Source organism: Fusarium phalaenopsidis, assembly GCF_050370095.1.
Source record: "Fusarium phalaenopsidis strain FUZ10S chromosome Unknown contig_32316, whole genome shotgun sequence".
Classification (NCBI taxonomy): Eukaryota; Fungi; Ascomycota; class Sordariomycetes; order Hypocreales; family Nectriaceae; genus Fusarium; species Fusarium phalaenopsidis.
Genome location: NW_028145399.1, coordinates 168,773 through 189,026, shown reverse-complemented (window position 1 = coordinate 189,026; position 20,254 = coordinate 168,773). Strand labels below are relative to the sequence as shown.

Below are 20,254 nucleotides of genomic sequence, written 5' to 3'. Positions count from 1 at the left end.
ACTCGGTGATACTTTCATTCTATTTGTCACACTTTCTTTACCACTATGCGTTCTTTCTTCGCTTTGGGCGCCCTCGCCCTCTCGGGCTCCATTGAGCTCGCCGCGGCTGCCAACTGCCGGCCTGCTGGCACCACCGCCAGTGCTGCGCCCTCTTCCTCCGAGACTGGAAGCTCTGGAGGCAACAAGGTTGTCAGGAACTTGGTCGCCAACGGTGGTTGCAACGAGCTCAACCCCAATGATCCCTCCGACATCCCCAACTTCCGCATTGAGGGCAGCGGCCAAGGCGTCACCGGCCAGGGATACACCGGCGGCGGTAGCAAGGAGACCAACTGCGCTTCTCTAGCTGCCAACGGAAACCCCAGGCGCAAGAGAGCCCTTGGGCCCTCTGTTAGCATCGCTCAGGATCTTTCCAACTTGGACAAGGACGGCCTGTACACGATCCAGTTCTTCTACCGAATCACCTCGCATCCTGGAAACGCGGGATGTCTGCTGTCGGCCACCCTCGGAGGAGCCCCGTTCTATTCTGCGGAGGTCGATGCCAGCGAGACTGGATGGATCAAGGTGCTCGAGCAGATTACACCCCCTTATGAGACTTCGCCCATTGATATCACCATGACCTGCGAAGGTGACGATGCCACCATCCTTGTTGACTCCATCTTTGTTTCCGATGCTGTTACTCCAGAGACTATTGATGACTACGTCCTTGACTTTAGTGATGGTGGTGCTCAGCAGACTGATGCCGCTACTGACTCTGTCACTGCCAGCGAGACTGCTGTCGAGACGGCTTCTGAGACCGATGTTCAGACTGAGGAGCCTGCTACTGAGGCTACCGACGCTACCACTGTCATTGAGACTCCTTCTGCTACTGAGACCTCCGCTGAGGAGACCACTACTGCTGAGGAGACTTCTGGATTCGAAACTACCACCGTCGCCGAGACTTCCAGCGCTGCTGAGACTTCTGCTGTTGACGAGACCACCTCTATTGAGGAGGCTACCACCGTTGAGGAGACTTCTGTAGCCGAGACTAGGACCACAGAGGCCGAATCCACCACTATCACTTCCGCTGCTGGTGAGACCACCTCTGCTGCCGAGGAAGAGGAGGAATTCACCACCACCACCCCTGCCACCGAAACCACCTCGGCCGCTGAAGAGGAAGACCAGACAACCACCGCCAGCACCTCTGCCGCCACCGCCACCGACGGCTGCCTACCCTCGACTTGGGACGACGGCCCAGTCTTCTGCGAGGCCAAGCTCGAGGTCGAAGACACCTTCTGCGCCGTCCAAGGTAACGCCCCCTCCACCGCGTTTGAGCTGCTGGATCTCTCCAGGTACCCCTGGCAGGGATACGCCGAGCGTTGCGCGACCATCTGCCAACAGACCGAGGGCTGCAAGGTGTTTGGCTACACTGATGAGCGATGCGCCATTGCTAGCGTCAACACTGTTAGCGACATTGAGTGGGAGAGTGGTGGCGATGAGGCTGATATGATGGAGTGGTCTAACCTGGACTGCTTTATCTGTGATGAGACTTGCATTGTTACCGATAACTAGGTCTCATAGTGATCGTTTGTCTGTGGGGGATTGATCAGGGCTTCTTCAGGCATTCAAGCTCTTTTTTACATGTGTAAGAGTATATAGTAATATTAATCTGGCATATGCCTTCTTTTCTACAGCAGTCATTTGTTGACACCCACGGGGACAGGACGAAAGGCGATGTAATGCTGAAGTGAGCACAGTTCGCATGTCTATAGGGTATTCTATTCGTAATCTATGTCATCCACTACCCTTCATTCCATCCCTAAACAACGCTGCTCTCGCTCCTATGATAGTTGGGCGTCGATGCGGTGCTCCGTGAATCGACGTGAATTGTCGTTTCTTGAATGATATGTCGACCACTCGAGTCATCGTCATGCAAGCGATCCCAGTTTCCTTTTCCTGAGACTGTTGTGCGAGTCTGACCTTTTGGTGTGAGCGAATGAAGAGGCGTCTCGTGGCGGTACGGCGGTCTCTGTAGTTGAGGTTAGCAATGAAATTTCGAGTTGGATGATGTTGGGGAACCTTACAGCTCCTCCTGATACGTTGTTTGTCGAGCGGTTCATAGATCGGGCTCTGCATCCGCAGAAGAGCTTGAGTGACAGCAGTGAACAAGCGATGATGGCAAAGGCAGACTCAAGAAGGGACCAGAAGAGTAGTCGGCCTTGAGAGACTAGTAATGGTTAGCTTGCGATGAGAGAAGAGGAAACCAGGTACTCACGAAAGTGATCCTTTGGATACACCCTGATGTCGATGTATTTGTAACTGACGATGCGCATCAGAGCGGCGATACTGGCCACAACACCAAGACCAAGGATAGCGGCGACCGATATCTTGACTCGCTTTGGCATCTGTAGTGAGTAGACGATGAAGAAGGGCGTGATGGCACATGTCCAATCCGAGGCCACCTGAACAGTCGTTCCGATATAGCTGAGGTTCATGAACCGTCCTCCAACTTGCAATGACCCAACTTCGGATTCCAGTACGTCGCAAAGGGAACGCAATTGACAAACAGCCATATCAAGCAGATACCATTAGTGGCGATCATGACACCCATGAGTCCATACATGATATAGACGTATCTCTTCTCGGCGCAGATGTGTAGGATCTTGACGGCGATGGCGAACTTGGTAAGCGGCGATGAGGCGTAGTAGGTGAGCTCGTAGAGAATCGGATACTCCATCCCTCGGACCTCGAGAAACTCTCTTATCTCGAATTTGTTGAGATACACGTCCGTCGATCCGATGCCATAGTGGACAGCGAGCGCGCCCAGCACGCTTGCGGGGATGAAGGGGAGCTACCGAAGGTCATCATTAGAATCGTTCAATTAACAACAGACGGAAATGGAAAGCTCACAAACCCAGTCACGGCGAGGTACTCATTGACCCTCCACCCCTGAGATGCCTCAGAACTCCATGTCTTGATGTACACCCGCAGCGCGATGACGACGGCGCACACGACGGTGAGGATGTAAATCAGCACCTCGGTCGCAAGCCCAAGGCCCGACGAAGGGATGGAAGACTGGGCATAGGCGATGTCTGATGTCTCCTCCCCCGTGAGGTTGGCCGTAGACTGCACCTACACCATGCCTACATATGCCTGCGAGAACCAACAAGCAAAATGATGAACCAACGAACAAGGTCAAGCAAGCAGGGGGAAACGAAAAAGAGGGCGGCCCCGAGGGAGCGGAAACTGGGGCACCAGGCCATATCTGTATATCAAGGGCAATCCCGATGAGTGTATCGATCTCACCTGCGGGCCAGGCTGTCCTACTTCGATCGACGATTACCTTTACTCTGACCGGCCCATACTCGGACTGCACGTAGTCTCCCTCAAGGATGCCACTCTCGTCACTCTCCACTGGCTGCACGTTGCCTGCGATGCCCTGGGCATGAAGGCATTGGCGGGAGGTTGGGTCCTTACGATGCAGGGCAAAGAGGTTCCCGCGCAGCAGGGCTTCGATACTGACCCTCTCGAGGAGCTTGAAAGCATCCCAAGAGGCTCACAAGCTGGCCGACTAGCGTATGAACACTGGATCTCTACTCACATATGCCTTCAAGAATGGATACAGCCTGGCTTTCGGTAAGAAGGAGTGCCGAATGGTCTGTATCCCTGGCGCGTACCTTGACAAGCTTCGTACTACTGCCCTGGAAGAGCTATCCGCTGCTGGCGTTCAGAACCCCTTCCTCACAGACAATGATGTCCTCGTCGCCTGGTGGACGCGCATCGCCCTGTCCCATCTCCCTCCGGACTCTGACCGTCCTGTCACCGTACAACTCGCCATGTCGCTGCGCAAGTCCCTCGAGAAGGACCTTCTACCTCCAGGCAACCCATATGTCTCCAACTGCTTTGGCTTCACCAATTTGCTACTCCCAGCAATGAACTTTAAGCGCGAGCCAGTTGGCAGCATCGCGTCACAGATGCGCACAGCGCTCAATGAGCAGGGCACTCGCGCCCAAGTCGAAGCGTACCAAGCTTTGGTACGAGACTCTATCGCTCATCTGCGGGTCTTTTTCGGAACTGGAAACACGTACCAGATCTCATACTCCAACTGGACCAAGGCTGATCTATACGAAGCCGACTTTTCGGCGGCGGCTGTCACGCCCAGGGACGAGCCACTATACGCGTCGTACATCGCTCATTGTCAAGTTCCTTTCCAGTTCCCCGAGGGTTTTATTGTTGTTGGCAAAGACTCACATGAGAATACTTGGCTCTGCGGATATCGGGTGCAAGGCTTGTTGGACAAGGTTGAGCAGGAGCTGGCAGCACTGGATGTATGAAGGGGACACGGACACTAGTTCGGCCTGGGTTGCGCATTGTCTTTTTACTCTATTTATCGTAGCGATAATGAGGATACCCTTGGAATTCACGAACCAACATTGCCATTGTGACAGGGATGGCAGTGCCGTCTGGATTGGGTGCTTGCTATCCAGGGTCACAGAAAGAGGGAGGGGAGCATCCCAGTCTCATTGGTGCTTTATTTTATCTGAGCAGATTCAATGCCTTACGTCTCTTAATTCCCAAAGACCGTCAACCCATGTTCGTTCATCCAGTCCATTCCTCCTGCTCTCCAATCGTCGACTTCAATAATGTTTCTATCTACACTAAAGACAATACCGTCCCCATCAGGAGTCTCAGATGAAGCAGCGTAAACTGGCCAGTCTTGACCATCTGGAAGACCCAAGTCATGGCTTCCGTTGGGATCAAGGTTGGCAAAGAAACTGATCCACGAAGAGGACATCGCCTTGGCCAGCGCCTTGGCCTTTTCCGGATACGTCCCGTTGCCACCAAATGGGTTGGTGCTGTATCCGTCTCCGTTGATATTGTTGAAAACGAATGCAACCTGACCGGTTAGCTGTCAGCTCATACACAGGGATGATACTATTGGGGTCGATAGCTTACCTCTTGAAAGTGTGTTGCGCCAGTGAACGGTGGCAAACCATTTACGGTGACGTTGAAGCGATATGTGTAGCTCGGAAGGCCGTGTTTTGCCCAGGCCTTGTTGGCACGACGTCTCTGATACTGCATGGAGAAGTCGCCGAACAGAGCGCCTGTTCGTCGATACTGGGCTCCAAGTTGTTGCGCAAAGGTGTCTCCCGGCTCAATGACATGGGGCCAGGTTTCCAAAGACGGAATGCCCACTCGCTGATCGTTGGGGTAGAGGACCATCAGTTCATCGACCAACTCGTCAACAGACTTTCCAGTGTGGACTTCAGCGTCAGCAGGGATGATGTTTGCGATTGCATCCCGCATCTCATCGTCTGTGTTGACTCCGCCACCGTTGGGCCCCCTGCCCGAACCAAAGGCAGATCCTTCATCTGAGTTGGCACCAACAAGTATCGGGATCTGGGGAAAATCTCCATTGGCAACCTGGTTAGCGGGATAGTCGGCAATGAAGTCGTGGTCCAGCACTGGAGGCCAAGGTCCAACACTGCTCACGTTCAACGCATGGTTAATCTCTTCGAAGGGTACTTTTCGTAGGCACTCTAGAGACTCTGGCTTCCCAACCAAGTCGGCACACGAAGTGACGTTACCGACAAGAGCATCATATACAGTCTGCATGTCGGAGGTCGCATTGAAGCCCCCTGGGAACCTACCAATGGCGCCACCGAAACCAGACTGAGCGATGGCACCTCGGAACAGACCATCCCCGCGTCCTATTCCCGTTAGAAATAGCCTAGCCAATAAATGTCTTACTCACCGTTATACGCAAAGACCTGAGCAGAGACACTCTCAGCGCCCGAGCTTTCTCCAAAAATCGTCACCTTGTCAGGAGAGCCACCAAAAGCACCAATGTTTTCATTAACCCACCGCAGGGCGAGACGTTGGTCCCGGAACCCGAGGTTGGTAATCCCCTCATCCAAAGCTTCCTTGCCGCAGGGGAAGCCAAGAGCAGAAAGGCGATAGTTGATACTGACGCCGATGACGGGAGTCTTCAGCTCGACGCTGCGCTCGACGATAAACGACAGATTGTACCTCCGGTCAGCAGAGCCGCCCATGAACAAGCCTCCTCCATGGATCCAGACGGCGACAGGGAGGTTGGAGGTATCTTTTATGCCAGCAGGTCGCACGACATTCAGATAGAGGCAGTCCTCAGACTGGGCGTACCCGATCTGATCGGAGCCATAGCCAAAGCAGTGGGACGGGTACTCGACAGCTTGGTGAGTTCCATTCCACGTCGTGTCGAGCTCCTTTGCCAATGTGAATCTCTCAGGCGGCTAAATAGAAGTCAGCATGGTGAACGAGAGTCAAGAACAATATCTAACCTGAGCATAGGGCATGCCAAGGAAGAAGTCCTGGTCATACTGCGGACTATAAACACCAGCGTAGGTGCCGTTCTTGACTGAGACAGTCGGTGAAAGCCTCGCGGGCAACGAGATTGCTGACCCGAAGAGTCCAAAGAGAACCAAGGGAATCATATTGAGACTGTAGCTCACATGAGAGGAAGTACAAGTAGAAGACAGTGTCTGATCAGTCCCGTGGCTTCATCCCAAAACCAAACATGGACGACAGTACGACCACTGGGTTTATGTATCGAGCCATGCCTCCTCTTCCATCGGCTCTATCATTCCGCTCGGTGATATTAACCATCCGAGGTCCCGCAATCAGTCGTTACAATATGGGTTGTTCTCATCGGCGAAGTGGTTTGGGGCCCCATGTACGGAAGGCAATACCCATGGTTTAACCGGTCCCATGACCTCAGAACCGTTGTTGATCTCCGCAAAAGGTGCATTCCCCGCGACTAACAACCCCACAAATCGGCCCTTTTCGACCTACAACGTAAAAGTCAAGTCCGACGTCAACTGCCGACGATGTTGAAACTGGGGTAAAGGCCCGTTTGGTCGATCATGCCCCCCTCTAAATGGAGGAAAGGGAAATGCGAAGCGCCAGCCCCTGTCGTGGGGAGACTCATGGGGAGACCCCATTTTGGAGGATGGCAACCTTTTGATTCCCGAACATGGATGTATAGATTTCTGTGAAAGAGACGGCCTATGCTATAGCAGGGTTGACGGTATTAAGACCCAATGCCGCATGACACTAAAACCTAGATATAGAAACTTCAAACTCAATGTTAGCAACCAAGTGAGAATTGTGATGCTGAGTGACCGAAGGCATGCACTGGACAGGTAAGAACCCTCCAGTGGAGCGCGGGCACGGTAACTCATTTAGACTCTCAACAGAATACCTCAGCTAGACATCCGGAGTGATATAGGTCAACTTCACATAGTCCGGTTCCCCGGCTGCCCACTGTTCTTTTTGCGAGGTAGAGACTGGCAAGTCTATCCAAAGTAATATATAAACAAGAATCAAATGCCACACAACTGGCGCACTTCATGGATCAACGCATATAGGTTACCCATTCCATACCAAAAAGCAACATGAAAGATGAAAGATAAACATGGCCGAGTTATTCCGCTCACCACCCACGGTTTCTCTTCAGCTCATACCACCAATTACGCAGCATCCAGCCGTCGAAATCAGTGATTCTTCCAGAACTACCAGCCAGCATGATAAAGTTACTAACACCAGAGGGAGTCCAGTCTAGGATCAAAGTCAGTAATTCAGTACGTGAATTGGATATCAGAGACAAACCGTAGAAATCATCTAGGCCAAAGGTATGTCCCATCTCGTGAAGTAGGATTTGGATGTCTGAGAGGCCGATGCTGTTCATGAAATACTCTCGACCCAACCTCTGACCCCAATCACCACCAGCACCACCGCCAAAGCCATCAGTGAGCCACAAAGACTGATCATAGTGACGAGAAGCACCTCCGGGGCACTGGCTGTAGTCCCCGTTCTGGTGGAAGAAGCGTCCACAAGCCGGAGCACATTGCGGAGCACCCTCGCTGTCTCTGTCAGTGTAGACATCAATGCCCGACGTTGATCCCTGGAGCAAAGATCGGTCGCGAACAGCCCAACCCACAACGTTGACCTTGATGTTAGAATACGGAAATCCGTCAAATCCATAGACCCACTGAAACCATTTCTGATACTGCTGGTTGTAGACAGTAGCAATCTGCCTGCGCTGGGCTTCGGTGACGGGGGTGTTGGACTCCCATCGGACACAAACATTGATGGATCTGATATATTGGTTAGCCGCTTCTATATACTAAAAATGGACGACGGAGCAAGATGATGCATACCCAGAAGTGGCTCTGATCTGATCCCAGCCGTAGTTACGGAATCCAAAGAGACCATCAGAATATGTGGCCTTGCAATGATCCCAGACTTGTTTCAGCGGCGTCACCAAGTTGGATGGCGGATTCCAGCCTGATTGGCGCTTCTCGGGCCGGTTCCAGACCGGAGCGTCTCGAGTCCCGTGAGAACGAGTCTCTTGAGCTGACCAGACAGAAGAGTCACTGTCTTGGCCTTCGGACAAGTCGAGGCCATTGGCGGTTAGCGCCAAGGCCAGAATGGCCGAGAAAGAAGATGTCAAACGCATCAGGACTTGAATAGCGAGATAAATATTGATTCAAGATGATTCGGCTTTGTGGGCTGTTGGGTATAGTCAAACGGTTATTGTCGATGCAGGACACTAGTTTTTATATCAGTCCAAGTCATACGAGCACGTAGGAGCTTCGAGTATCATACTTGACTTCTGGAAGGATACCTATTAATCCTAATGGTGGGAAGCAAAGAAAAGAAAGACAAATCGCACCAATCACAGTGGTATCAAATACGAAGGAAAAGTCTAAATGGTCTTCCCCGGACCATATACGTCCGAAAGCTATTCTAGGAATAAGCATAGAAATAAACGCGCCAATTATACCAACGACAAGGATAACCACCTTCCTAAATGAAGGGGAACACTATAAGGTTTTCCAATCTAAGCAATACGACGCGGTAGTACTACGAGAGGAATATCTTTTCATTCCAGGATTCTGTTTCGTATAGGAGCCGCTATTTGTGGGATAATCTAGGGCGCAGACAACATGGAACGATAAAATTCAACCCAACCCAGTAACCATAGATGTTCCTTACTCTTCCATAACTTAACAAGTTCAAGCCATCCTTCATTTCTCCCGGTTTTTAAATACTGTACAAACTATGTGAGATGGCGCTCGTATGTTTCACTTGAGCTCATTGCGGATCGGTGCCTAGTGCTCCTCCGCTGTACTTCTATGACTTAAGTATTGAGTTGGCCCTCCACACTCTTGTGTCCCTGGTGAGCGAGACACACTATATCCAATGCACTCGTCTTTACACGGAAACAAAGGCCTGTGAGAACTTGGGAATGTCACACTTGGCAGGTCCTTAGGGCAGCGCTGCGAAGACTCAGTTTCCTCGATACTCTCGATTTTCCTCCATCACAAGTCGGACAAGAACAACATGACAGCTAGTTTCACTATTCTTTTATGCTGTTCCTCGCACGTGAATCTTTCACCAGCCGGCAATCCTCAGCGAGGGGAGGGCGATGCAACAGGTTAAGGCTTTGAAGCCTCGCGGTGTACCCGGGGTTTGGTTATATTGGATAAATATTCTTTGTGACTTATTCTATGTCCCATTGCCAACTCATGTTTCAAGTGACGGTCAAGCATGAAACTCGAATAATATACACCTGAGCTAATACTGGTGGTGGGTCGTGAGCCAGGCTATGACCAGCGCTGCCCACGGATCAAATACAATCAAACAAACTGCCAAATAAATTAATCAAATGTGCCAAAATCTTATTTTAAATCAAACAAATATAAAATGCCGAACTTGAAATAACAATTGAACCTGCCAGGCTGCTGAGTCCGTCTTTGCAGCCTACCCGGAACCTTGTGAGTGCCAAAACCGGGGACTGGATCTGGCCAATCACGATCACTTCTTCTGCCCGCTATTAGTGGGCTACCTTTCGCCACAGCCTCTAATCTGCTAAATGCAAAGTATCTTCTTAATCTTCCTCTATCGTTGACCGCGTCATTGGCAGCAGTCTGTTTACATGTACTTCTCTTGACGCGTGCCGACCCTTACTGATCGAAGATGAAATCCAACGATATCATGCTTCCTTCTCCATCCTCCGCCTTTGCTCTTCTCCGACCGCCGAGGAATCTCGTGACTTAATCCGAGCTGGCGACGCGAACTAGCATTTCAAAGAAATATCTGTAGCTTTTGTGCATGCTTCAGCCCAACACCAACTCAAGCTCCTCCCGAGATTGCCGTCCCCAAGCTGACTTGTCAACACGGCCAACACCCTGCCGGTGAGCAACACCATCCTTCCATTCAACAAACAAGACATTGTAGAATTCGAACAATTCCCTATTCTGATTCTTCAACTCCGGATATTCATCAAGGCGAGTCCACCCACCAGCAGTTGAATCTATAGATCCTGTAGATATCGCCGCCAACTCACACTTTTCCCTTTTGCACAGAAGCCGCCACAGCACAATTCGAGTATGAACGCGGAGACACCCAACCCACGTTTCTTCGCTGTCGTAGAGATTGATGACGGCTTCTTCTTCAAGCTTGTCAACGGCCAGCCTGTATGGCACAGGAATGTTCCAAAACCACGCTCGCTCCGTTTTACACATTATGAAAAATGGGGTTTCTTTCATCAGCTCTCCGTCCTCTCCATCGGCCACAAGAGGAATCGGGTACTTGAATCTGCGTTCTGGGTCGCACGGATGATGGAAGAGATTCCCGTCCTTTTGCCAGCCTTGAGGAAGCTCAAGCGCGGGGTCAAGACTGCAACCTTTGAACCCATCCAGGTCATTCGAAATGCGCCTGTTTCCTATAGTCTCCTTGACATACCAGGTACAGAATGATTTGGTTACTAGGCCATTCAAAAGACCTTCAGGAGGAGATTTCCGAGTCCAAGAAGCAGAACCGTATCTTTGCTGGCGATCCTCGTTAAAATGGGATCTATCCAAGTACGAGAAGGCACTTGCCCAGGGTGAAAAATCCGCCGATGTCTCCAGGTAAAGGCAAAACATCCATGACCAGCTGGGCACAGATGCCGCGCCCAGCTGGTGACGGAAGGATGCTCCACCTGTCGTCCTCCACAAGAGAGCAACATCAAACGCAACTTCAGGGTGGCCGAATAGGAAACCGCCCGGGAATGAACGAGTCAAAGCCGTCGTGATACCGGCGAAAGCTGGCAGGATGTCGGTTGGGAAAGTTAGTTCTCTCCTACTATAGCTGGCCGCCAACTGATAAAAGTCCTCCAAATTTGGCCAATGGGAATAGTGGAAACCACGAGTATGTGGTGCGTATGTCCCGAGGCAGTTTTTTATGCTCAAGTCTTCCAGGGGCGTTCGTTCATGCCATACTGCACAGTGGCATTCCCAAGTGACCTCGTTGTCATGGAAAAAGAGTGATCGTTGTGAAAACACGAGTTCTTGCAGCGTCCAGCCTCGGCGATTCCACGCTGAGCGCGCGACGAGACCGTAGTGACCTTCAGCTGACCAGCGGTCGCTAATCATTGGTGGGGTGACGTCTTTAATTCCTTTCAACCCTTCTGCGGCACGCCAAGCAGCCGCAGCTATCAGCGTAAAATACGCGCTGCCGTAGATGAAGGCCATGTGGCGAATCTGTTCCTGCTTTGACGCATCATCATCCTGGACGATGCAAAGGCGATCGACCCATAGATATTCTTCCCCGATTTGTCTCACAAAGTCAATCGAATGCCGAATTGTTCGGGGAAGCTGTTCCCATATTGTCTCAAGAGAGCCAACTTCCTGAAAGGCAAGGAGGTTGTCCAATAAAAGCTGGGGCTCATTGCTGTCCGTTGTTCCCCAGACATAGCTGAGAGCGACATATCGGCAAGCTGGGTCGAAGGGCACCAGGCATTTCGTCTTGACATTTATCAGCCAGCGGGGTAGGCCTAGATGAGATTCACCAGGCAGGCGTGATCTTTGACAGTGATCCCCATGCTTGGTATCACACTCTCTGATCCAGGTGTGAATGAGCTCTATGTCGATCCACTTCGGATCTGGTGGGCGGCGGATGGGCCGTTTGCGACGGACGGGCCGTTTTTGAGGGTCCTGATCGTCGAAGAGGTAGTATCTAAAATTTCTAGGTGCTGGCATAACGTAGAGGTAAGGTAAAAGATGCAAATACTCAGGTCGGGCGATCCAATTAGGGCGCTGAGATGAGAATCGACACTGGGTCGTGTCGTGCTTGAAGAGTCGTGGCTTTGTAGTGGTGGGGGGTTACATGTGACGGGGTACTATTTCACAACCTCCTGATAGAAGCGCACGAAGACGGGTCGAATGAGCTTTATTTTCCTACGAGAAAGACGGCGCTTTTATAGCAACAATAAGCACCCCTTACAGAAAGGGGCTGTGCTGGAACCAACCAGGAGACTGCGCTTTGAGACAGTATTAGTCAGGGTATGCACAACGATGAGGCTCTGTATTGATGTTGTGTAACAATCATATTCTTTGTTGTTGTGGCTGGCTTCTCCGTCTCCTTCATAAGGCAAGCCCTTGAGTGGCAGTACGAGTTATGCGGGTTGATACAATTCAGCACCAAGTAATACTTTATACTTTGGGCATAGGCTTCTAAAAAGCTATAAGGCGGAATAAAGCATGGGTTGAAGTGTAGTGAGGCATTTTATAGCATCCACACTCAAGATACAGAGTAATCGATACTACGGTAAATACAGATTAGAGTGAAGAAGCTGAAAAACCCCGGACTTATTCAACCAATCATTCAAATGTCGTCAATCAACCTCGGCGTTGGCGAGGCGTTTCGAGTCTTGGCAGCGTTTCATGAGGAACGCCACCAGCGGCTATGTAGCAGGGCGGCCAACTCTTGACTGTCCTTGCGTGCTCCAAGTCGCTTGTTTTAAGCCTTAGAAGTAACGGTAGCGTCCCCGCGCTTCTACTGTACAATGTTAACAACGATAGTCTATTCAGCATACGCCCCAAACCGTCAACGTAGACGGCAAGACAGTCAAAGATGTATGACTCCCATATCCTTCCCACACCGACGTCCATCAGACTCTTGGATATCATCGAATCCCAAGACGATGTAATTCGATGCTCTATGAGCGTGGTTGATCTGGACGACGAGGGCCTCGAGTTTGCCGCCATCTCATACACTTGGGGGGATCCTATCACGGTTCATGAGGACCCAATGCCAGATATTACCGGCCTTACACTGGAAGAACATGCAGACCAGCTACCTTTTAGCTACTTCACTTCCCCAATGGGGCCAAATGGCGAGTCGATTTGCCTGGTCGATAGGGCAAAACTTGATTTCTACGCCAAATACAACTACATCCCAAGTGAGGAGTTGCGTTGGAAGAATCGCTCGTCGAGAGAGATCGAAGTTGATGGGAATCGGGTCCCCGTCGAGGAGAACCTGTTCCTTTGCTTTGAAGCGTTGTTAAACATCCGAAAACGACTTGATGAAGCTTCAAGAGGCGACAACGACCGGGATTCTGACAAGAAGTGGCCTCCTGTCTGGGCGGACGCCCTTTGTATTAACCAAGCCGACTTGGCAGAACGCGCCTCCCAAGTCAAGTTCATGGGCCAGCTATACAGAACAGCGCGCTTGGTTTATGCCTGGGTGGGTAAACTCGACCGGCTCTCACACCGGGCGTTGTTGGCGATGGCTACAATTCTAGATTTCGACGCGACCCGCTCCCATGCACAAGACTCATCCTATCCCGAGCAGGAAGAGGTCACGCTCTCGTCAGTTCCGAGAATGACTGTGGTGGACTGGTTTGCCCTTTTCGCCCTCTTCCAGCGACTGTGGTTCCGCAGGGCTTGGGTCGCTCAAGAGGTGGTTTTTGCGCACAACATACATATGATATGCGGTCCAACATTTTTTGACATGAGTTTGGTGTTGGCAGTTGTTGCATTCCTTGAGGAAACTGGACTTGACTATGAGTTGTGCCAGCTGGGCTGTAACTTTCTCACCGATCGAGCCACGTCTGATCAGACTCAGCATTGGGAGAAGCTGGCTTCGTTCTCGTCCCAATCACCCAACACGATGAAGGAGCTGCAAGTCAATCCACGAGACGCATTATCATTCATCCTGGGGTGTCACCGTACCCGTGCACGCCTTGGGCTCTGCAACGCGGGCATGCCCATGGTTTATCTACGAGATCGCGAAGAACAGAGTCATCAGTCGTCCATGAGCAGTCGATGGTACGTTGAGCTCCCTGAGACCATCAACCTCGATGATCACGATGTTATACGCGAGTATAACGAGGAATTCAAGGGATATGGATTCAGATTCGAACGTCGACCATTACACTTCTGTCTGTTCTCTCCCACTTCCGCGATCTTGAGGCCACCGACCCACGAGACAAGATATTTGCCTTCCTGAATCTTGCCGAGGATGACCTTGGATTGGTACCAGACTACTCTGCCCAGGTACGAGACGTCTTTGTCCAGGCAGCCAGGGCCATGATAAACAAGCGCAAGGGCTCTATACTCGCTGTTCTATCCCACCTGCAAGACTCGTCAGACACCAGGATACAAGGTCTTCCCAGCTGGGTGCCTGACTTTAGTGCCAGGCTGGGCCGGATCCCATTCGACCAGGGTGGACATGATGACCGCTTCTGTGCCGGGACTAGTTTGGAAATAGATATTGAAGATTTTATTTTTCATATCAACCCTGATGACACTCTCACCGTCAAGGCCATCAAGGTGGACCAAGTCGCCGTGTCAGCAAAACTAGGCGACGAAGCCGTCATCCAGGCTTTACGGCTGGCACTTCGCGGTCCACCACGTTACCCTATCGATCCAAGGGCGTGGTTCATGGACGGTGACCGTCATATACGCCCGTCGCGGGCAGTAACCCGGGTAGAAGCTCTGTGGCGTACGCTTGTCATTGACAATCTAACGGAGAAGGAAGAAGACTATGGCAGCCTAGAGTCAAGAGACAACCTCGGGATAGGTTTCAGCAACTGGATCTTGACGGACATCCTTGAGGCCCGTGATCTTCTCGTAGAATGGGCTAAGCTTGAGCAAGATCAGTGGACGCGGATACTCATCGAGAAATCCTTTTGCACTCGCGTGGCTCTCTGGTCGGCCATGTACGACGGAAAGCAACTCGCCGATGAGCTGGAGATTCCCGATCTTGAAAAGGTTCTGGAAGATTAAATGGGAAAAATTGAACGAGAATCTAAAAAGCCAGATGAGCAGAAGGAGGAGGAGGATGATGGTTCTCTATCCCAGCGAGAGTTCCTCCCCACTGCGACACATATTCGCGAGTGCTACGCTCAAGTAGACGAGGCCCAAGGAGACGGAGACCCTCTTCGCCGAAAATACAAGAGGCCCTCAATGCAACGACTCACACCCCTGGAGAGGAGGAAACTTCGCAACTTTGAGAAAAACATGCGCAGCGCTACCGAGGGGCGGAAGCTGTTCATGACAGAATCTGGGTTATTCGGACTGGGCCCCAAATCTCTTGGACAAGATCCCAGTAGCAAGGATGAAGTATGGATCCTGGTGGAGGCAAGAGTGCCTTTTATTCTGCACCACGTGGAGGGTTGCAAGTATCGGGTTGTGGGCGAGGCATATGTACACGGCATAATGTACGGAGAGGGCTACGACTACTATACAGAGTGGTACGACTGGGAGTATGGATACGGTCGCACCGGTATGGAAGAAATATGCCTGGTCTAACGTAAGCTCTATATGCACCGTTTTACTCTCTGGGCTTGACAAAGCCAATACTATTTAGTTCTGCTCTGGAGTCTTTGCAATCCGGTTCAATGTCCCTCAAATAGAATTGTGACTACGGTGGTTATGGGAATCCAATAGGTTGAATTCTAATTAGCCAAAACCGAACAAACCCAGGCAGAAATATTGAGGCGATACAGGATGTAGCCGTCACAAAAGAGATGTGTGCGTGCCTGAGCAGCGACTGAGCAGCAACCCCAAAAGCGGCGACAAGTCTACGTCGAGATTCGCATGGCATAACAAGTAGTCGATACTACAGAGAATCAAGGTATAATAGAGGAAGAAAAACAACTTAGTGTTCTGCGACAAAAGTGGCTCAATGCATATAATCAAAGGAAGAATCAGTAGCCAGAATTATAGCCGGATATTATCAAAAGAGCCATTCGTGAGAGGCTTAATGAGATTAGAAAGAACGAAGTCGACCCTAACTAGCCGGGAGACCCTATTCTAGTGCTTCCGAGTTTCAAAATTAATGCTAGAATAAGCAGCATAAAGTTACCGACCTGCCCGTTAGGGTTCATAGTACAGTATATACTCTATACTACCTTCACGGTACGAATGCCGGAGAGGTGCTAAGAAAGAATTGCCAGCCCTCATTGGGCAGTCAGTCCCTCAAGTTAGTTGAGCTGTCTAGAGTTTCGTAAGTATTGCAGTAGTTCCTCTGACACTAGCCGACTAGGATAGGTTTCCGCCATTATTTCCTTTTTCATTGCCACCACATGCTCTAATAGTTCCACTGCCTTCTCGATCTGGCCGTTGGCTTGGTATGCTACTGCGAGGTTGTGCTGAGATGCCAGTCGATCTGGGTGATTCTCCGCCAATGTCTTCTCGTTGATCGCCACCACATGCTCCAGTTGTTCCACTGCCTTATCGATCTGACCGTTGGCTTGGTATGCTACTGCGAGAGTATGTTGTGATGCTAGTCGATCTGGGTGATTCTCCGCTAATATCTTCTCCCTAATCGAAACCACATATTCTAGCAGGTCTACTGCCTTGTCGATCTGGCCGTTGGCTTGGTATGCTCCTGCGAGGTTGTGCTGTGATGTCAGTCGATCTGGGTGACTCTCCGCCAATGTCTTCTCGTTGATCGAAACCACATGCTCTAGCAGGTCTGCTGCCTTGTCGATCTGGCCGTTGGCTTGGTATGCTCGTGCGAGGTTGTTCTGTGATGCCAGTCGATCTGGGTGATTCTCCGCCAATGTCTTCTCGTTGATCGAAACCACATGCTCTAGCAGGTCTACTGCCTTCTCGATCTGGCCGTTGGCTTGGTATGCTCGTGCGAGGTTGTGCTGTGATGCCAGTCGATCTGGGTGATTCTCCGCCAATGTCTTCTCCCTAATCGAAACCACATACTCTAGCAGGTCTACTGCCTCTCTCGTCCGTCCATCTCTAAGTAGGCATCGGCCAACCCAGAATCCCAGTTCGCAAAACTCTTTACTCTTATCGCTAACCGCCCTGTTGAGAACTCTTAGAGCATGTGGGAGGTATTGGCGCCATAGCTCACGGTTTTCCCAGGCATCCGTCGGAAATACCTCTGCGAGACGTATTGTTGCTGCTTGTCTCTGCTGTCTCTCAAGGTCGTGACTTGCATTCCATAGCTTCGTGGCTAAGTGCACCAGACTATGCATATCAAATGTCTCGCTGTCTTCTTGTCGGTTCAGGAAACTATACCCACAGAGTGTACCGATTGCCTGTGTCATCCGTTGTTCAGAGCCTATGGTGGGCAGTAGGGTTCGGGGTATCGCTTTCGGCTCAATATGCGCTGCAAAAGACAGCAGTCTCGCGGCATCTCCATCTGTGTCACGGATCTGGTTGAAGGACACGATCCAGGTGGTAGCGACCGCGCCCTGAGCGCTTCGGTAATGGCTGCCGTCGCGAAACCCACGGCTCAACAGTTCAACTATATCCTTGTCTGTGTTCTGGAAGAGCCGGAGATATTCTTTGATAGGCACCTTGTTCGTGTTCATGTACGCCGATGCCTGCGAGATTGCAAGGGGTAGATGTGTGAGCTTCTGCAATAGCTCGCCGACAAGTTCATCATCCTGGGCTTGATCCTTCTTGATCAATGACTTCTGTAAAAGAGCTTTTGCCTCTTCCGGACCCATCTCGGATAGCTTAACCACGCAGCTTCCTGCAACGCCGACGGCTACTCCTTGAGACCTTGTTGTGAATAAAATGCGACCATTATCGCTATCCGGAAGGAAATCGGCAATTCCGCCTGGCTGTTGCGTTGACCCATATAGAATACTCATATCGTCAGCGTTATCGATAATAAGTAACCACTTTCCCGCCTTATCCGAGCTTAGGAATTCTCTAATTATTTCTTTAGGGTCTTTATCGCCAGCGCACTTGATGCTAAATTTATTAACAATCGTAGTATACGCCTGCTCGAAGCTCGCCATGCTTAGCGCTGGAATCCAGATGACAGAGCAGTTTTCATATTCCTGGCTATTACTCTTCACCAGATGCGCGAGTTGCAGAGCAATTTGGGTCTTACCCATACCGCCCAGTCCGATAAGAGCGATCCGTTGTTTATTTGAACTAGTGAGGAGGCATTTAAGGGTTTCGATGACGTCTTTACGTCCCACAAAGTTTCTATTCCGCAGGAATGGAAGATAATGCATAGTATGCTCTGTTATGGAGTTAGCTACGAAGTGGCAAAGTACTTAATATATTAATTGCACTAACTCGCTGATATAACTCTCTCCTTCCCCATAGTAGTGTTTATTTCGACATATGCTTGTGGTGCGACGGCTTCCGGTGTGGAAATGCTTCGGCCTGAAAGGATATCTTAGCAAAAGCTTCTCTTACATAAATGGCTTGTCTCTCTTACCAATCTCCGACTCCCATACCGTCAGCTCCCCGGCGAGCCTTTTGAATCCATTCTCTTCGGCGCATCTGAACTTGACCATGTCCCCATGGTTTGCGTGGATAGTGATGGGATCATAGCCCTCAAGAGTGGCCGAGTCCTTAGACACAACTTTCCCTACTACAGGAAGAGGTAGTTCCTCAAAGAAGCACGTGACCTGAAGCTGCCTGCCTGCCTCCCGCTGTTCTCGCACCAATGCTAAGAATCGGGCTTGAATAGACTCAAGCAGTTGGTCATCGGTTTCCAAAATCCGAAGAAGTGATTTGTTGGTCGATTTGATCAAGCCGAGAGCTGATGCAGGCATCTTGGCCCAGTCGGCCATCCACGACCCCTTGTGAGGGGTTCCCATGAAGATGATACCTTTGAGGTGGGTGAATATGTCACGACGGCGACGGTCTGGGTTATTTCGCGATGTCAGAATGGCCTCTTTGCAGATAAGACCACCCAGGCTATGAGCAATAAAGATCAGGGGACGAGACGACGCGCGGGAGCCTGCTCTGTCATTTGTCAAATCTACGAGAAGGTTCGTAGCGTGGTCGATCAACCGGTTCGACGATGCCACAGCTTTCGAGACTATATACGCATCGTAGCCGTATGTGAGTATGCGAGCTTTGCTGAGCTTTTCTGGCAGGAGGGTCTTTGGCCAAGGCGCGGTCTGTCCATGAGCTGTCCAGGTGCTGATGCGGTTCCCAGTCAAACCATGAACGAAGCAGATGTCGACGGTAGCATCAGGACAGTCGTGCAAGACCTCGACACCGTCCGGAAAACTAAGCGTCGAGGGCTCCCGGTTCGTCTCTTCCTGTGGGTTGTTGATAGGAGCCGGCGATCGACCCGAACGTAGACGCTCGTAGAGTTTCTTCATGGCTCACCCGGCTGTTGAGGTATGCTAGAAATTCGAGCGCAGATAGCAAGTCTGTAAACGCAAGATTTCTGAAGCTGCTACGAGATCTTGTCGGTTCTCGGTGCTGATCAGGACGGACATGGGAAAACGACGACGAGGGGCGGGCGGGGAAAGACGAGCTTTGAGGCATTTCTCGGTTTATGCCATGGCGATCCCTGTCCAAAAAGCGGGTTCGCAGTCAATCATATCAGGGCATTACCCGCCCAAGGCAGAATTTATTCCATATAACCAGGACGCTGATCGTCACTATCGGAAAATAAAGATTCTGAGTCCACAGAAAGAAGCCATTACAGGTTAGCGGCTAGCTTATTGGGAAAGCCGCAGATCCTTTATTTTCATCCTAAGTCAGCTTCACAAGCGCGAGACTTACCAATGCAGAGCTTGAGAGAAGCCGAGAAACAGCTCCCGAGCGGCCCGTCCCTAGCCCTCAGCTCCCTCCCATCATAATTGGAGATAACAGGTCGACCCAGCATTCGCGAACGGCCAAACGAGATCATAAGCGGACCACAGCTGTGTCTATCGTTTTGAAGCAGCCCTCCCTGACCGCACAATTTCTCACAGTACTCGAAATGGGCGAACTCTCTTTCACATGCCGTCTATCAAACAATCAGTCCGTATCCTTAGAAGTCACTTCATATGCTAACCTTGATGACAGCATTTTTTTCCGCGTACAAAGAGTCATAGTGTTAGATAGAATTTTCCCTTTCGTTTATCTCGAGGAGGCTAAAGTGATTCTCGTGCTGGAAGAGCGGGAAGAAGTGGATCAAAGGGTTCCGTCCCCCGGCTTCTTGTTGCCACTGCGCCATTCGCTTTGCCGCTCTCTTGAACGGG

The 20,254-nt window shown here is 50.9% G+C and overlaps 8 protein-coding genes across 8 annotated transcripts; 3 read left to right on the top strand and 5 right to left on the bottom strand.

Moving 5' to 3' along the window:
- Window positions 1-45: 45 nt before the first annotated feature.
- LRP88_11623 (uncharacterized protein) lies at window positions 46-1,548 on the top strand (the record flags this gene model as incomplete). The annotated part of the gene is made up of 1 exon (XM_083248049.1): window positions 46-1,548. One exon carries the CDS (start codon window positions 46-48, stop codon window positions 1,546-1,548), a length of 1,503 nt encoding a protein of 500 aa, XP_083095479.1.
- Window positions 1,549-1,795: 247 nt separating this feature from the next.
- On the bottom strand, window positions 1,796-3,484 carry LRP88_11622 (uncharacterized protein; the record flags this gene model as incomplete). Its single annotated transcript, XM_083248048.1, has 6 exons — window positions 1,796-2,005; window positions 2,061-2,203; window positions 2,252-2,500; window positions 2,563-2,827; window positions 2,887-3,108; window positions 3,320-3,484. 6 exons carry the CDS (start codon window positions 3,482-3,484, stop codon window positions 1,796-1,798), a joined length of 1,254 nt encoding a protein of 417 aa, XP_083095478.1.
- Window positions 3,485-3,554: 70 nt separating this feature from the next.
- Window positions 3,555-4,310, top strand: LRP88_11621 (uncharacterized protein; the record flags this gene model as incomplete). The annotated part of the gene is made up of 1 exon (XM_083248047.1): window positions 3,555-4,310. One exon carries the CDS (start codon window positions 3,555-3,557, stop codon window positions 4,308-4,310), a length of 756 nt encoding a protein of 251 aa, XP_083095477.1.
- Window positions 4,311-4,543: 233 nt separating this feature from the next.
- LRP88_11620 (Alpha/Beta hydrolase protein) lies at window positions 4,544-6,449 on the bottom strand (the record flags this gene model as incomplete). Its single annotated transcript, XM_083248046.1, has 4 exons — window positions 4,544-4,873; window positions 4,933-5,687; window positions 5,762-6,248; window positions 6,297-6,449. The coding sequence occupies 4 exons, from the start codon at window positions 6,447-6,449 to the stop codon at window positions 4,544-4,546; spliced, it is 1,725 nt and encodes a 574-aa protein (XP_083095476.1).
- Window positions 6,450-7,447: 998 nt separating this feature from the next.
- Window positions 7,448-8,473, bottom strand: LRP88_11619 (uncharacterized protein; the record flags this gene model as incomplete). The annotated part of the gene is made up of 3 exons (XM_083248045.1): window positions 7,448-7,572; window positions 7,624-8,111; window positions 8,175-8,473. 3 exons carry the CDS (start codon window positions 8,471-8,473, stop codon window positions 7,448-7,450), a joined length of 912 nt encoding a protein of 303 aa, XP_083095475.1.
- Window positions 8,474-12,915: 4,442 nt separating this feature from the next.
- On the top strand, window positions 12,916-15,596 carry LRP88_11618 (heterokaryon incompatibility protein-domain-containing protein; the record flags this gene model as incomplete). Its single annotated transcript, XM_083248044.1, has 3 exons — window positions 12,916-13,671; window positions 14,199-15,056; window positions 15,114-15,596. The coding sequence occupies 3 exons, from the start codon at window positions 12,916-12,918 to the stop codon at window positions 15,594-15,596; spliced, it is 2,097 nt and encodes a 698-aa protein (XP_083095474.1).
- Window positions 15,597-16,270: 674 nt separating this feature from the next.
- LRP88_11617 (uncharacterized protein) lies at window positions 16,271-17,758 on the bottom strand (the record flags this gene model as incomplete). Its single annotated transcript, XM_083248043.1, has 1 exon — window positions 16,271-17,758. The coding sequence occupies one exon, from the start codon at window positions 17,756-17,758 to the stop codon at window positions 16,271-16,273; it is 1,488 nt and encodes a 495-aa protein (XP_083095473.1).
- Window positions 17,759-18,460: 702 nt separating this feature from the next.
- LRP88_11616 (uncharacterized protein) lies at window positions 18,461-19,384 on the bottom strand (the record flags this gene model as incomplete). The annotated part of the gene is made up of 1 exon (XM_083248042.1): window positions 18,461-19,384. One exon carries the CDS (start codon window positions 19,382-19,384, stop codon window positions 18,461-18,463), a length of 924 nt encoding a protein of 307 aa, XP_083095472.1.
- Window positions 19,385-20,254: the final 870 nt, after the last annotated feature.